General features: G+C 56.9%; 1 protein-coding gene across 1 annotated transcript; it reads right to left on the reverse strand.

Moving 5' to 3' along the window:
- Positions 1–1,060: 1,060 nt before the first annotated feature.
- On the reverse strand, positions 1,061–11,272 carry Ptges (prostaglandin E synthase). The gene is made up of 3 exons (XM_048344784.1): positions 11,073–11,272; positions 8,821–8,903; positions 1,061–1,851 (listed from the first exon to the last, which is right to left on the reverse strand). The coding sequence occupies exons 1-3, from the start codon at positions 11,181–11,183 to the stop codon at positions 1,602–1,604; spliced, it is 444 nt and encodes a 147-aa protein (XP_048200741.1). The 5' UTR covers positions 11,184–11,272; the 3' UTR covers positions 1,061–1,601.
- Between the last annotated feature and the right edge of the window lie 3,813 nt (positions 11,273–15,085).

Consider the following 15,085-nt stretch of genomic DNA (forward strand, 5'->3'; position numbering starts at 1 on the left):
AGAGTTGGACCTCTGGTCCCCGGGCTCCCGGCTACACTCCTAACTATAAAAATGGTAATCCTAGCTACTCAGGAGGCTAAGCTCTGAAGATCACTGGTTCAAAGCCAGCTTGGGTGGAAAAGGCTTATCAGCAGTGGAGCTGTGGCTCAAGTGGTACGGAGCCAGCCTTGGGCAAAAAAAGCCAAGTGAGAACTGCAGGCCCCGAGTTCAAGCCCCAGGACTGGCACGAGTGCACACACACACAGAGACAGACATGGGAGGTTGGCGGGGTGTCCGGCGAGGAGGGAGACCTGGGTGGGGCAGGACCAGGCATTGCAGGGTGACCCCAGCCATCGACCCCTGCCCAGAGCGCCCCCTGCAGGTGCAAACTTAGAAGCCGTGTCAGCCAGTGACCCTCAAAGGCCCAGCCGGCCCCAGGCCAGCAGAGCTGGGGCAGGAAGGGCGCAGGAGGCGGAGTCAGGCAGAGGCGGCGACTTAGTGATTCAGCACCATGGAGTCTCAGGATGCCCCCGTGAGGGCAGACATGCCATTTCCCACCTCTGTGGGTTACTCACGGCCCTGTGTCCCTGGCTCGCAGTATTCTGGCCTGCACCAGCCTTTCCCTCCCACATGGAGCCCAAGAAGAGGACTCGGAGGAGGGATGTGGACCAAAGGACCCGAAGGACCCACGGGGAGCACAAACTACACTCCTGCCCATCTCAGGAGCCTCCCTCCAGAAAAGAGCCCACAAGCTCCCTAGCTGACCCAGAGGTGGGACTAACACAAGGACTGGACATGGCGGTGCACACCGGACATCCCAGCACTCGGGAGGCTGAGGCCGGGGGAGGAGTTCGAATCCAGCCTGGGCTGCACAGATAGATCCTGTCTCACAAGGACAAACCACACAAATAAAAATCCAGAGCCATGTGGCCTCTTGACCAACGGGGCCAGAATCTCCGGTGGGCCTGAGAGGTTGTGGATTAGCTGCGAGCTGCGTTAAAGAACCCCACACACAGAGTCTTCTCACTCTTGCTTTTCTGTTAAGCCCAGGCAGGAAATGGTGTGTTCAACGCAGTTATCTGAGCGGAAGGATTTTATTTTGTGTGTGCCGGTACTGAGGCTTAGACCCAGGCCCTAGGTGCTGTCCTTCGGTTGTTTTATTCTGTGCAAGGCTGGTGCCCTGTGGTTTGATCCATAGTTCCACTTCCAGCTTTTTGCTGGTTAATTAGAAATGAGTTTCACGGCCGTGCCTGCCTGAGGATGATCCTCAGATCTCAGCCTCTCGAGCGGCTGGCACCGCGGGGGCGAGCCTCCCGTGCCCGTTTGGCAGAAGGATTTTCCATTCCTCTTGAAAAGTGGCCTCTCACATACTTCCAATCAGCTACTTCACCTTAAGTATTCAGAGGGCTCAGAAATACATTTACATGCTGTTTGAACACGTGTGTGCACACACACGTGTACACACGCGTGCACACACAAACACACTGGGCCCAGACCCACACACTCAGTGGATGGCCAGTAGACCGGGCAGGACCTGAGCCATCCCAAGAGCTCCTTGGCGTCTGAAGCCACGCTGAGCCCCCAGGTGCAGCCGGCCCGCTGGCCCGGCGGGGCCGCTGGGGTCACAGGTGGCGCGCTGCCTCCCAGAGGATCTGCAGGGCCATGGACACGCAGGGCAGCTGGGCCAGCGTGTAGGCCACGGAGCGGATGGGGGCCCGCAGCTTGCCCAGGTAGGCGACGGTGTGCACCACGCGGCCCGTGAGGAAGCCCAGGAAGTGCAGCCAGGCAGCAAGGGGCGAGGGCTCCAGGAAGCAGTAGATCAGGCCCAGAAAGAGGAAGGGATAGATGGTCTCCATGTCGTTCCGGTGAGCTCTGGGGGACAAAGAGGGGCAGTCAGTTGGAAGCTCCCCATACAGCTCCAGGACCACCCAAGGAGAGCTAGGGCTCTGGCCTGTGGGGGGGGAATCTTTATAGACCCCCCCCATGCATGTCCAGGAAAAGGAGGTGCTTGGGAACGGAGAATGGTGAACTCTAGCTTCTGCCAGCAGGCGTCTGTGATCACGGAACGCCATTAACAGGCTTTGCATTTGTGCCAGGATTGGGGCTTGAATTCAGAACTTTCGTTTGGCTTTTTTTGCTCAAGGCTGGTGCTCTACCACTTGAGCCACACCTCCATCCACATCTGACTTTTTGGTGGTTCGTTGGTGTTAAGAAACTCACAGACTTTCCTGTCTTTGAATTGCAATTCTCCGATCTCCGCCTCCTGAGTGGCTGGGATTACAGGTGTGAGCCACCAATGCCTGGCTGGCTTCAGGTTTTCCTACCATGGTGGAAGGGCTTCTGGGGGTGGCTTTGCAGAGATCTAACTGATTCATGCTCCCCAGGGCCCTGAGGTTGCCCCACTTCTGGGTGCAGGCTCACCCCAGTGCCTCTCTGTGCCCCTCTGCCTCGAAGTCTAAGCAACAGCTGTGCAGGAATGCTAGCGACAGACCGGCCTCCACCCACTGGGGCTGGCCTGTGCCCAGCCGCCAAGCCTTTCCCTCTGCTTCTTGTTTTATTTAAAGACACCGTGTGTGTGTGTGTGTGTGTGTGTGTGCGTGCGCGTGCCGGAGGGGGACTGAGTGCAAACCTGTTGTAAATAAATGACCAAGAAAGCAAGCTCCCTCCGCCATTTCTATGACCCTGGGGACGGTCCTGCTCTCTGCGGAGGATGGGCTGGTTTAGCCCAGAAACCAAGCCATTGCCTAAGCCACAGATGGCTGCCTTTGATGGCAAAATAAACAGAAACTCAGTGCGCCAGCCACGGCCTCCCCCCAAAGACAGGCCTCTCACACTGCCCGGGCCGGGGTGAGGACAGCTCCCTAGCAACGTGGGCCCCCGGGGGGACCTCATCTTCCCGCCATGGGCAAGGGGAGTCTCTGTGTGTGGGACTTGAACTCAGAGCCAGACCACTACCCCTTGGCTTTTAGGGTCAAAGCTAGTGTTCTACCACTTGAGCCACAGCTCCACTCCTGGCTTTCCGCTGGTTCATCGGAGATAAAGAATCTCACGGACTTTCCTGCCTGGGCTGGCTTTGATTTGAACCACGATCCTCAGATCTGGGTCTCCTGAGTAAGTAGGATTAAAGGCGTGAGCCACTGGTGCCCAGCTGGCAAGACAAGTCTTAAGCAAGGGTCTCAATGTGCAACCAGGCTGAAAGAGCAGGGGGGGCGGCAGGGTAGGGCGGGAAGCGCTCGGAACCCCAGTTCTGCGAGTCTCTGAAGCATGATTGGGGTGACGGTGATCAAGGAAGGACACATGAGCGCTAGACTCTGAATGGTGAGAAGCCACACAAACAGAGGAAGGGCTTTCCACAGAGAGCGGCTTCCCCGTGCAAAGGTCCTGGGGGAGAAGTAAGCACCATGTGTTGGAGGCCCAGAAAGGTGAGCCGTGCGCTCCAGGGTGCGGGACCTTGTGATGCAGGTGAAGGAGACAGGAAATCGCCCCCCCCAGCAGGGCCCAGGTCTCTCTCCAGGTCTGCAGCTGGGCAGCGCTTCTTTCTCTAAGACTAATAGAAAGGACCATGCTTCTCCTTCAGTCCTGAACTTGGACCCCACGGCCTCGTCCCAGGGTTAGCAAGCCTGCAACTGGGAGAGGCCAGTCCTCCTCCGCTGGCTGTAGGGAAGCCTGAGGCTCCTCCAGATCCAGGCCCGCGTGGGCCCTGGGCTACAGAACTCCAGGAAGGCAAAGGGGAATCCAAGGTGATTCCTCAAATAAGTATTTCTTTTCATGACTCCTCTGGAGTCACTAAGAAAAAAAAAAAAAAAAGAGGACCACAGTTCAAAGGCAGCCTGGGCAGCAAAGCCCATGAGGTTCTTAGCTCCAATTAACCACATGAATAAAAAGAAGAAGAGCCTGCCACACGTGCCTCGGATTTAGCAGCAGGTCAGCAGTGTGGCTGAGTAAAGTTCTCTCTTCTGCCCGGAAAAAAAAAGCAGCAGCAGCAGCAGCAGCAGCAGCCAGGCACCGGTGGCTCGCGCCTGTCATCCTAGCTACTCAGGAGGCTGCGATCTGAGGATCACGGTTCAAAGCCAGCCTGGGCAGGAAAGTCTGTGAGACTCAGATCTCCAATGAACCTCCAGAAAAACCGGCGTGGAGCTGTGGCTCAAAGTGGCAGAGCCTTAGCCCTAGAGCAAAACTGCTCAGGGACAGCACCCAGGCCGCAAGTTCAAGGCCCGTGACAGACGACAGAAAGCCAATCTGTCGTCACAGCCCTACGTGGTGGCGCCCAGCTGTGATCCGAACACCTCTCTAGGGGGTTGAGACGTAGAGGGTTGAAGTCTGAAAGCTGGCCCTGGCAGAAAAGTCTCCAAGACCCTACCTCCAAACGAACCGGCAAAAGGCTGGACGGGAGGCGTGACTCACGCGGCATGCCGCCAGCCGAGAATGGAAAAACGCTGAGCGCGTGAGGCCCTGACTCGAGCCGCGGTACTAGCACACAGGCACACGCCCACGATAACACTAAGAGAATCGCAGTGCAACATGGCCAGCTGCAGAGCAGGGAAGGGAAAGGAGCTAAGGAGGAGAGGAGCCGCTTCCCAGCTCCGGCAGCTTCCTAGCAGATGCCATGGGAGGCTGGCCAGCCCCAGGCCAGGGCTCTGATCTGGACTTCCTGCCCCTGGCCCGGCCTGTCTCCAACCGCAGTGGGGCCCCACAAAGCCACCCTAGTGCTAGGCACTGGGGAGCCCTGGGGAGATCAGGATGTTGCAAACACAAAACACCTTCCCCTCTCTCTGACCCCACTTCCAGAATTTAACAACAACAACAAAAAAATCACAGACCTGGACAGAGTCACGTACTTGGGAGACGCTTGGGCGAAATGTGTCATTCCAATGAAAAGCGTGTGTCAGTGAGAAGCCACTCAGAGCCGGCTCCCACTAGACCGGACTTGCATGGCTTCCTGCCGCCCCGAGCCGCCCCAGGCCTTCCAGAGCCATTGTGACGGTGGGTTTCCCCGCATCAAGCCACAGTGGAGGAAACGCCGCCTGTGCCATCCCAGGCCCCGGGCCGTGCCAGCCACCCGGCTCCCTCCTGCAGTCCCGCTGCCCTCTAGCCCCCAAGGTCAGGGAAGGTCAGCTGCCCCACGGACCCTCGAGGAGCTAGCCCTGAGACTCGGGCCTCTCGCTGTGACCTGGCCTGAGCTGTGTGATTCTGACCCACCGCCGTCTTCCTCTGTGGACCGCAGCGCCCCCCTCAGGGCAGTGTGGGTACGGCACCAGGAGAGTTCTTCAGTTCCCTTCCTGCCTGCCATCCTAGCTACCCACAAGGCTGGGATCTGAGGATCCCGGTTTGAAGCCAGCCCAGGCAGTCAAATCTGTGACACTCTTCTCTCCAGTTAACCTGCGAGAAAAGCCGGAAGTGGCGCTGCCATTTAAAGGGTCCAGCCGGGCCCGGCCGTGGATGCCAGATTCACTCAGAGTTGTTGGACCACGGCAGCCCAGACCAAAAGCAAATCCACAGAGGTTTGGGGGCTGGGCCACGGTGGCCCCCCAGCTCTGCTGCACCACTCACGAGCCCTGAGGCCCCCGAAAAGTCCCTCTCTATCTCAGGGTTGGGGTCTCTCTCCATCTCGGGGTTGGGGGTTCACCACCTACAAAATGATCATGTGGAGTGACCAGATGATGCCACAGGGACTTCTGGGACTGGCATTTGGGCACCCAAATCCATCTGGGCTCCAAACAGAAATTGTTCAAAGTAGGGGTGAGGATTCCTTCCCTGGGCAGCGTGGGCAGCCCCTCGTAAAACTTCCCAACAGGTTATGGTGGCAACACCCAATGCACACGAAGAAGGTAGCTAGGCTCCCTCGTGTGTGTGTGTGTGTGTGTGTGTGCGTGCGTGTGTGCGTGCCGGCACTGAGGCTTGATCTCAGGGCATGGGTGCTGTCCCTTAGTGTTTTTTGCTTACGGCTGGAGTTCTACCACGGAGGACGCCCTACTTCCAGATTTTTATTTTTATTTTTATTTTTATTTTTTTTGGTTAATTGGAGAGAAGAGCCTCAGGGATGTCTCGTGTACAGGCAAGTGTTGAACTACAATCGTCAGATCTCTGCCTCCTGAGCGGCTGGGATTACAGAGGTGACACCAACTCCCAGCCTTGTCTCAGCTCTGCGCCCTCGACTTCCCATGGGGCCAGGCATCCCGCCCCCCCCCACCTTGCCCCGTGTGCCCATTCAGTGCCCAGTGAGCCCTCCCCCCCGTGGATCTTCCTAAAATGCAGCACTCGGGCTAGGATGTAGCTCAGTGGCAGAGCGTCCTGGGTTCGATCCCCAGTACAAAAAAAAAAAAAGACCAAAAAACAATGCAGCACTCAAGAGGAGGTGGGTTACTGGGGTAAGAAGAAACATCAACCCCCCCCCCCCCCCCACAGGTCTGCCGTCCCCCCGCCGTGGGCTTGGAAGGAGCGAGAACCCACAGTGGCAGCTGAGGAGACAGGTGGGCAGGCCGGGCAGCTGCGTCTCCCACCCACCCACCCCCTTCCTCTCAAGAGTACCAGGGCCAGGGCCCAGGGAGCCCCAAGGGTTATCTCTGGGGAGGGAGTTGGGAAAAGCACAGTGAGCGAGCTTCTCACACGCACGCAAGGCGCTTAGTAAGTGCGCTGTGCCCAGTAGGTGCTCGTTAAACGTACCAACGGGGGACGTGGATGGTGGAGAAGTGGAACGCAAGCTAAGCCCCATCTACTGAGTACGGGGGGGGGGGGGGGGCGCGGTTAGAAGGGGCCGGAAGCCAGGGGCCAGTGGTAGCTGCCTATTGTCCTAGCTACTGACAAGGCTAAGATCTGAGGATCGTCGTTCAAAGCCAGCCTGGGCAGGCGAATCTGAGAGACTCTTATCTCCAATTACCTAGCTAAAAAGCCAGAAACGGAGCTGCGGCTCACAGGGTAGAGTGCTAGCCTGGAGCGCACACACACACACACACACACACACACACACACACACGTGCGTGTGCGCGTGCATATACACACACAGAGAGAGAGAAAAGGCTGGACACCGCGGAGCTTCACTTCCCGTGACACATCGCTGTTCCTTGTTAAACCCGCAAGTTTGTGTATTATTGTGGATGGCTAAGACAAACAGAAGGAAACCCCACAGCCTTCCTTTTCAGGAGAGAGTTTCTGTTATTAAAGAGACAGCGTCCCACCCTTGTCTGCCAGTGACGCATGGGACGTGTTGAGAACTGTGTGGTGGTTTGTCTCCTGCCTCACCCCTGCACAGATCCCGCCCCCCTGCCCCCCAACCCTGACAACTGTCCCCCGAGAGTGCTCCTGCCTCCTACTGCCAGCTGGAAAACCAGAGCACAAACAGCTAAGACTTGAAGACTGCGCCCAGTTATGGAAAAAGAACAAGTAGGGGTTGGGGGCGTGCCTCAACATAGCAAGAGTGAGGCCCTGGGTTCAAATCCCAGGACTGCCCCACCAATCACATTAGCGTTTAATCTCTGAAGAACTTCACACACACTTGATGTGCGTGTTGGAGATGGAACTTGGGGCGTTGTACGTGCTAGAAAAATGTCTGCGACAGAGTCACACAACCAGTTCTTAGCTATTTTTAAAAAGACTGTGTGTGTGTGTGTGTGTGTGTGTGTGTGTGTTCCAGTCCTAGGGCTTGAATTCTGGGCGGCCCGGGTGCTATTGTGTTCGAGGCTAGCGTTTTACCTCTTAAGCCATAGCTCCACTTCCAACTTTTTGGTGGTTCATTGGAGATAAGAGTCCCACAGACTTTCCTGTCCAGGCTGTTTTCAAACCTGGATCCTCAGATTTCAGCCTTCTGAGTAGCTAGGATGACAGGTGAGAGCCACCAGCAGCCGGCTAAGAAAAACTTCCCCCAGAATAAAAGAAATGCAAGCTGGGTACAGCGATGCACTCCGGAGGGCGAGGCAGGAGGGTAGTGGAGTTCAAGGCCAGCTTGGGCTCCATCTGTAATCAATTTCAGGCCACCAGTTTGGGCTACATAGTCTCTCAATCCACAATGCTCATACACACACAAATCTGAGCACCGGTGCCTCGAGTCTGTAACCCAAACTACTTGGGAGGCTGAGATCTGAGGATCATTCAGGAAAGCCCCTCAGATCCTAATCCCTACCTGATCAGTAAAAAGCTTGAAGAGGAGCTGTGGCTAAAGTGGTAGAGCCCTAGCCTTAAGTGAAAAAGCTCAGGGACATCCCCCAGGCCCTGAGTTCAAGTCCCAGTACTGGCACAGAAAAGCAGGGGAGGGGAGAAAGAAGAAAGCGCTATTGGCAATGATGCACTAAAAATATGACCACACACTGAGCTGGCAAGATGTGGGGAAACAGAGACTCCTTGTGGGGATAGACTTGTGCATGGGGGTTGGGCCACTATTTCCGCATGCTGTGCACACGTACGCGGTGGGTGGAAGTCGTGCGGCTGTAGTCTGGAGCCCAGCCAGGGGCCCAACTGCTCGTCAGAGGAGCAGGGTAAATTCAACAGCTCCAGTGCATGGAGGTGGGACACCATCTCTGTGCTCCAACAGCAATGGATGCAGTGAACTCTCTCTGTCTGAATGCCCAGGGCCTCTGGGGCAGGAGGCCCAAGACGACCTGCACCCTTGTCCTGGCCAGAACTTGGCGTCAGAGGCAGGAGGGGGGCCGGCTTTTCCCCCAGTCCCCTTTGTGATTCTGAGTCACGAGCACGTAGCGCCTTTCCCAAGGCCGATCTAATGAGTAAATTGAAACAGTCTGAGGAATAGGGCACCGAGACCCTCAGCTCTTTCTCTGCCCGTAACCCCCGGCACCCCGTGTTCAGAGGACAAGGCCAGTCTCCAGCCAAGAGCAAACTGGCGGTACTTGCCTGAGACACCGTTCTACATCCGGGTCACTGCGGCAGAACTGGGGGCCTCCATGTCTCAGGGCGTCCTCGGGGTTGGCAAAAGCCTGAAACACATCAGCCAAGGGTTACTGTTTGTGAGAGAGGCCCTGGGGTACCGGCTGTGTTTGAAGATTAGAGTTCACAGTGGCCAGGCCACAGGGCAGCCCCTCCCCAGTTTAGCCCGCATCAAGAGCCTCCCCAGCGGGGCTCAGTTGCCTGGGCTCTGAGCGGAGTGCCTGGTCTGGGGCGGGAACTGCTGTGATTGGCAGCTCAGTGGTCCAGTGCCTGCCCGGGGCTGGGCTCCAATGCTCCCTGCTGGCCCCAGGCACAGCCAGTCCCGAAGGCCCCTGTGGAACCTGCTCCAGCAGCAACCACTTTTCTAGTCTGATTCCTTCCTAGGTCCTGCCTGGGGGCCTGCCTCTGCCCTACTCCAGAGGTCAAGGCAGGCCTCCCCATCAAAAGGAGGAGAACCCCCGGGGCTAGAATTCCTCCCGACAAGCACCCTGGCTGCTGCCTTCAGCATTTGGAGTCCATGGGGGAGGGCTGCTGGTCCAGTCGACCAGGCTTGGGTGGCCGGCGGCCTGCCCCAGGGTTCACGTCTAGGCACCATCCCTCGCAGGGGCCAGGGGCCAGGCCTCAGGAGGCACGACCCGGAAGGGACTGGGAGAGGCACCTGTTTGTCAGTTTCGGTGACTGTTTGCGGGGAGCTTCCAGTGGGCTGAGCATTGAGCTCTGGTACTGCTGAAGGGGCTGACGGAGGAGGATGCGAACTCCCGCTTACCCAAGGTCGCACCCAAGCATGGTGGGGGGGGGGAAGCCAGAGCTCTGCCCCCCCGCGGGTCTCCAGCCCCTTCCCCCTGCCACTCAGTGGGGGAGCAGGAGCAAGAGAGGGCGTGGCTGATGCCAGGAGCCCCCAAATGCAGAGGCTTCCTCTGCCCTCTCCCAGCTAAGCTAACCAAGAACAAAGTCCGGTGCTGGGGATGAGACCTGTAATCCTGGCTACTAAGGAGGCTGAGATCTGAGTGGGGATCACTCAGTGCAAGGCCAGCAGCCGCAGAAACGGCCATGAGACTCTTATCTCCAATTACCCGCCAAAAAAAAAAACACCCCGAAAAGTGGAGCTGTGGCTCAAGTGGTAGAACACCACCAGCCTTGAGCAGAAAAAAAGCTAAGGGATAGCACACTCAGGCTCTGAGTTCAAGTCCCAGTACCAGCACACACTCTCTCTCTCTCTCTCTCTCACACACACACACACACATGCACGCACGCACACACCACCTCAGCCCCACACACAGGTTGTGGGCTCAGAAACCGGACAATCTGGGTTTAAAACACACTGTGGGATTTGCATAAATTCCTCTGTAAATCCACAGGAGCCCAGCTCCTTTCTTTTCCCCCCGCCCCCCGCCCCCAGGGCTGAGCTAGGGACCCCTGCTCTGTACCCACATGCCAGGTCAGGCCAAGCGGGAGTTTCGGAAGTGGCCTCCAGGCGTGCTGTCCTGGGCACTGCCCAGCCCCAAATCTTGCCTATCCCTGCCCAGGGGCCGAGCCGGGCTTGCAAGCGAGAGCCCCACCCCGGGGTTCCATGTGCCGTTTAGGGACGGGACTCCTCTCTCAAAATCACGGGGAGGGCCGTGTCCAGGCCCCCCGGGGCCTCTGCCTGGAGCGTGGTCTGCAGACAGCCACCTGGTGGGTGCATCCACCCTGGCTCAGTCTTGGGCTCTTTATTGTTGTTTGGGTTCAGAGCCTGGGGTGGGGAGGGGCTCTCCCCCCCCCCCATACCCATGCAACACCCCAAAGGGGCCTTGACCCGGAGCTGCCCCCCACCCCCACCCCCCGGCCCCCCGAGGCTGGCAGGCTTTCTGAGCGGCTTCTGCATCTGCGGGGAGCTGGGAATTTCCACTGGGAGATTTCCTCCGCTTCCCTCTCCAGCCAGATCTTGAATCTCCCGGCCGGGACCCAGCAGATCTCCAGCCCTGTGCTCCCGGAAGCCCTGCGGGACCCGCCTGCCAGGGCGGCAGGCATCGGAGACTTCCCCCGGTGGGTGGCACGGGCGCTGAGTGCTGGGCCCGGCTCCTAAAGCCAAGGTGCTTGGAGCTTGATCCCAAGCCAGTGAGGAAGCTCGGGGCGGCTTCCACCCTGGTCCCTGCTCGCTCACCTGGGCCTCGTGTGTCCCAGGACCCTGACTTTCTGCCAGGGTGCTGGCCCTGCTCCCGGGGGGGAGCACCACCCACCTTCTTCCGCAGCCTCACTTGGCCCGTGATGACCGCCACGATGTACATCTTGATGACCAGCAGCGTGCTGCACAGCAGGAAGGCGGGGAGCACGGGGTCAGCGTCCTCCATCGTCGTCACCGTGGCCGGGCTTGGGAAGGCGTCCCAGGCAGCTGGTGTGAACCCCAGCTCGGCACGGCGAGACTGTGGGTGTGACTGGGCTGGAGAGAAGAAGAAGGAGGAGGAGGAGGTGGAGGAGGAGGGGGAGGAGGAGGTGGGGCGGCCCAGCCTCCAGCAGGCTGATTGCAGTCGGCACCGCCTCCTCCCCGCCCACCGTGGCCTGGCAGCCCCCCCCCCCCCCATCCTGGAACAACTGGAACCTATCAACTTCTGCCCCCAGGTGCTTTGGGAAGAAACAATCTGACCCTGAACATCGGCTCCCTCTCAAATCCTCCAGGGGTGAGGGGCCTTTTCCACTGCCCAGGACATCATCAGGGCCACACAAAATTATCAGTGCAGGCAAACAAGCTGAGGGCAACCAACGAGAACCTACTAGAACCTTCCAGAATCTACCAGAGCTTTCCAGAACCACACGTGTCTGTCCTGTCATGTCTCACAGGATTTCTACAAAGGCTGGACGTTTCATTCCTGGGGTCAGACTGTTTCAGACCCGTTTCCTCCTCTGTTACGGGGCTGGGGTGTTGTTCATCGCAGCGCCTCACTTCTGGGGTGTCACAAGGCTGGGCAGCTGGCTGGGGCTTGAACTCAGGACCTAGGCCTCTGGGTCATAGGCTTGGGGGGGGGGGGCGTTCACCGGAGGAGTGTTTGCCCAGCCTGAGAAAGGCTCTGGCTTCACCTCCGGCACTGCCAAAGAAGTAAGTAAATAATCGGGGCGCATGGTGTCTTACACCTGTCATCCTAGCTACTCAGGAGGCTGAGATCTGGGGAACCACGCTTCAAAGCCAACCCGGGCAGAGAAGCCATTGCAATTCTTCTTTCCAATGAACCAGCACAAGGCCCAAAGTAGAGCTGTGGCTCAAGTAGTAGAGCTCCAGCCTTGAGCTCCAGGACCAGTATAAAGAAATAAACAAAGAAACAGGTAGACATGGCTATAAAGTTGGGGTCGGAAGGCTGTATCACTCTCTATAGCTGAGGCGCAGAGGAAGCCCAAAGGAATCCTCTTTGGACTGGGGCGGGGTGAGGGTTAGCAAGCAGTGACAGGGAAAGCCCTCCACAGAGGCTGGAGAACCTGTGCACAAGGGGCAAAATCTTACATCTGTTCTCGGGAGCCAAACGCCAGAGGGGCTGTGTGGCCAGTGCCACCTTCTCCTTGGCCCTGCTGACACGCCAAGAAGCCAGGGCCTGGCCAAGATAACGCCTTGATCTTGAGTTTCAGCGGGTGACAGCTGCCCAGAGGTTTGGGCGTTGGTGGTGGTGAGATTGTTACTTCTCCCAGCTTTGCGGGGCGGGGGTTGCTTGTTATTTCTGTATTGACTTTATGATGTTCTTCAGCAAGGATTTAAACAGTCTTACATGGAAGTCAAGCAGGGAGACTTAGAAAAAGAAAGAGACAGCTCCTCCGCTGCCCACGCGGGACATGGGAGTGAACTCCTCGGGAGGAAGGCCCCTGTTGGAGCAGGTGAATACAGGTGGCATGTCAGTCTGGCAACTCCGGATTTTTAGACAATGGTTTTGTGTAGGTACGATGGCGACGCCCCAAAACCCAGGGGCCCTCAGGGTGTGCTTTTGCCCGCTGCATGTCCTTTCGTTCTTTCTGTCTCTACCTATTTATGGAGTTCCAGATTTTTGCCATTCAAAAAAAAAAAAATGGCACGATGCGAAGGGAGCTTATCTACTTTTTCCAGTCTACTTCCTAGTTTTAACTTTTGAGTCTGGTCCTTCTGATATTTGAGAAGAAGAAGAAGAGGAGGAGGAGGAGGAAAGGAGGAGGAAGAGGAGGGAGGAGGAGGAGGGAGGAGGAAGAGAAGAAAGAGGAAGATGAAGAGGAAGAAGAAGAAGAAGAAGAAGAAGAAGAAGAAGAAGAAGAAGAAGAAGAAGAAGAAGAAGAAGAAGAGGAGGAGGAGGAGGAGGAGGAGGAGGAGGAGGAGGAGGAGGAGGAGGAGGAAGAGAAAGAGGGGGAGGAGGAGGAAGAGGAGGAGGAGGAGGAGGAGGAGGGAGAGGAGGAGGAGGAGGAGGAAGAGGAGGAGGAGGAGGAGGAAGAGGAGGAGGAGGGAGGAGGAAGAGAAGAAAGAGGAAGATGAAGAAGAAGAAGAAGAGGAGGAGGAGGAGGAGGAGGAGGAGGAGGAGGAGGAGGAGGAGGGGAGGGGGAGGAAGAAGAAGAAGAAGAAGAAGAAGAAGAAGAAGAAGAAGAAGAAGAAGAAGAAGAAGAAGAAGAAGAAGAAGAAGAAGAAGAAGAAGAAGAAGAAGAGTCGGCCCTGGTGGCATTTTGGCACTTGCTGGTAATCACAAGGGAGGATGAGGTAGAAGGATCATGAGTTTGGGACCAGCCTGAGCTCCATCTTGGCCAGGTGCTGGTGATGCATGCCTTTAATCCTTGCTACTCAGGAGGCTGAGATCTGAGGATCGAGATTCCAAGACGGGCTGGGTAGGAAAGTCTGAGAGCTGCAGTTTCAATTACCAGCAAAAAGCCAGAAGTGGAGGTATGACTCAAGTGATAGAGTGCTAGCATTGAGCAAAAAAGCTAGGGGTCAATATCCAAGGCCCTAAGTTCATGCCCCAGTACACACACACACACACACACACACACACACACACACACACACACACACACTGTAGATGGTCCATCTTCTGTAGCTGCTTCAGGCGGGCAGGGAACGGCTGGCCCTTCCGGGGCAAAGGGTTTCTCTGATCTCTGATTTAGGAGACGGTGCCGGGGAGTCGGCTGACAGGCTGATCAGGCTGTGCCAACTACCGCTGCGTCAGAAGCAGCCTTTGTGGAGTGGGGTGAGCCGTCTGGAGGCCCTGAACAGTCATAGCTAAGTCAGGGACTTCCTGGCTGTGCAGCCCCCCTGGGCGGAGGCCCACAGAGGGAGGAAGCCCCGGGATCAGCCCCCAGGATGAACAGTGAATGGAAGGACAGAAAGATGGCGACTTCTGCCTGCCCGCTCACCTCTCCCTCCTCCCTCCTGGAGCACTGTACCCTCTTCCAGGAGCTGTGTGTGCCCCAGTCACTCGAGTGAGGTTGAAGAAAACAAAACAAGACCCCTCCATCCTTTGATCATGTCACTCAGGGCAACCAATTACCAAGTTCCTGGCATTTGGCTATGGCGATTGGTCCAAGCAAGGTCGATCAAGAGGTTTGGACCAATCAGAGACTTCCTTGGGACGCACTGTTATGCTAAGTGGCGAGGAGACCACCAAGAAGGCCACTGAGACTCAGACATCGCGAAATGCAAAAGCAAGGCAAGGCTTTACTCAAGTGAGCTGCAACTCGGGCCTAGTCCTACCCACCGACACAGCGGAGGTTAGGAGGAAGCCCCGAGCTGCGATTGCACAGGGCTTATAAAGACAAAAAAACAAAGTTACAGCCATCAGGTGTTCAAGCAAGACAAAAAACAAAGTTACAGCCATCAGGTGTTCAAGCAAGACAAAAAACAAAGTTACAGCAACCAGGTGTTCAAGCAAGACAAAAAACAAAGTTACAGCCATCAGGTGTTCAAGCAAGCAAGATTAGGACACGGGTACAAATCTGATTGGCTCAGGGCTCGAGGCCCAGGGCTCGAGGCACTCTGGGGGCAGTTAGAGTTAAGCATTCCCAGTGGTTAGAGTTCTCGACCGGCTGGGCCCTAATAAGCTTGTCCTGGGTCTGCTCACAGGGCCTGCTTATCTCAGGTTCGCGTGGTAAAGTGGGGCCTGACTTCAAAGTCTGGCTCTTCAGCACTACGCTGATATTAACAGGGAGCCGGAGCCGGTATCCAGAAGAGGAGCAGGCCTAGCCTCTGGTTCACCCAGTCCTCGATGTCTAGAAGTTTCCTTTTCCTCAAACAGAACATCAGTCCAATCACATCCTCCCT

The sequence above is a fragment of the Perognathus longimembris genome, chromosome 1, assembly GCF_023159225.1.
Source record: "Perognathus longimembris pacificus isolate PPM17 chromosome 1, ASM2315922v1, whole genome shotgun sequence".
Taxonomy (NCBI): domain Eukaryota; kingdom Metazoa; phylum Chordata; class Mammalia; order Rodentia; family Heteromyidae; genus Perognathus; species Perognathus longimembris.

What these genes read in the sequence shown, in the direction of transcription:
- Ptges (XM_048344784.1), bottom strand. Translation starts at nt 11,183, where the DNA reads ATGGAGGACGCTGACCCCGTGCTCCCCGCCTTCCTGCTGTGCAGCACG. An exon ending in AAGTGAGGCTGCGGAAGAAG is followed by an intron (nt 8,904 to 11,072) that starts GTGGGTGGTGCT and finishes GATGTGTTTCAG; the next exon opens with GCTTTTGCCAACCCCGAGGA. An exon ending in GATGTAGAACGGTGTCTCAG is followed by an intron (nt 1,852 to 8,820) that starts GCAAGTACCGCC and finishes TTTGTCCCCCAG; the next exon opens with AGCTCACCGGAACGACATGG.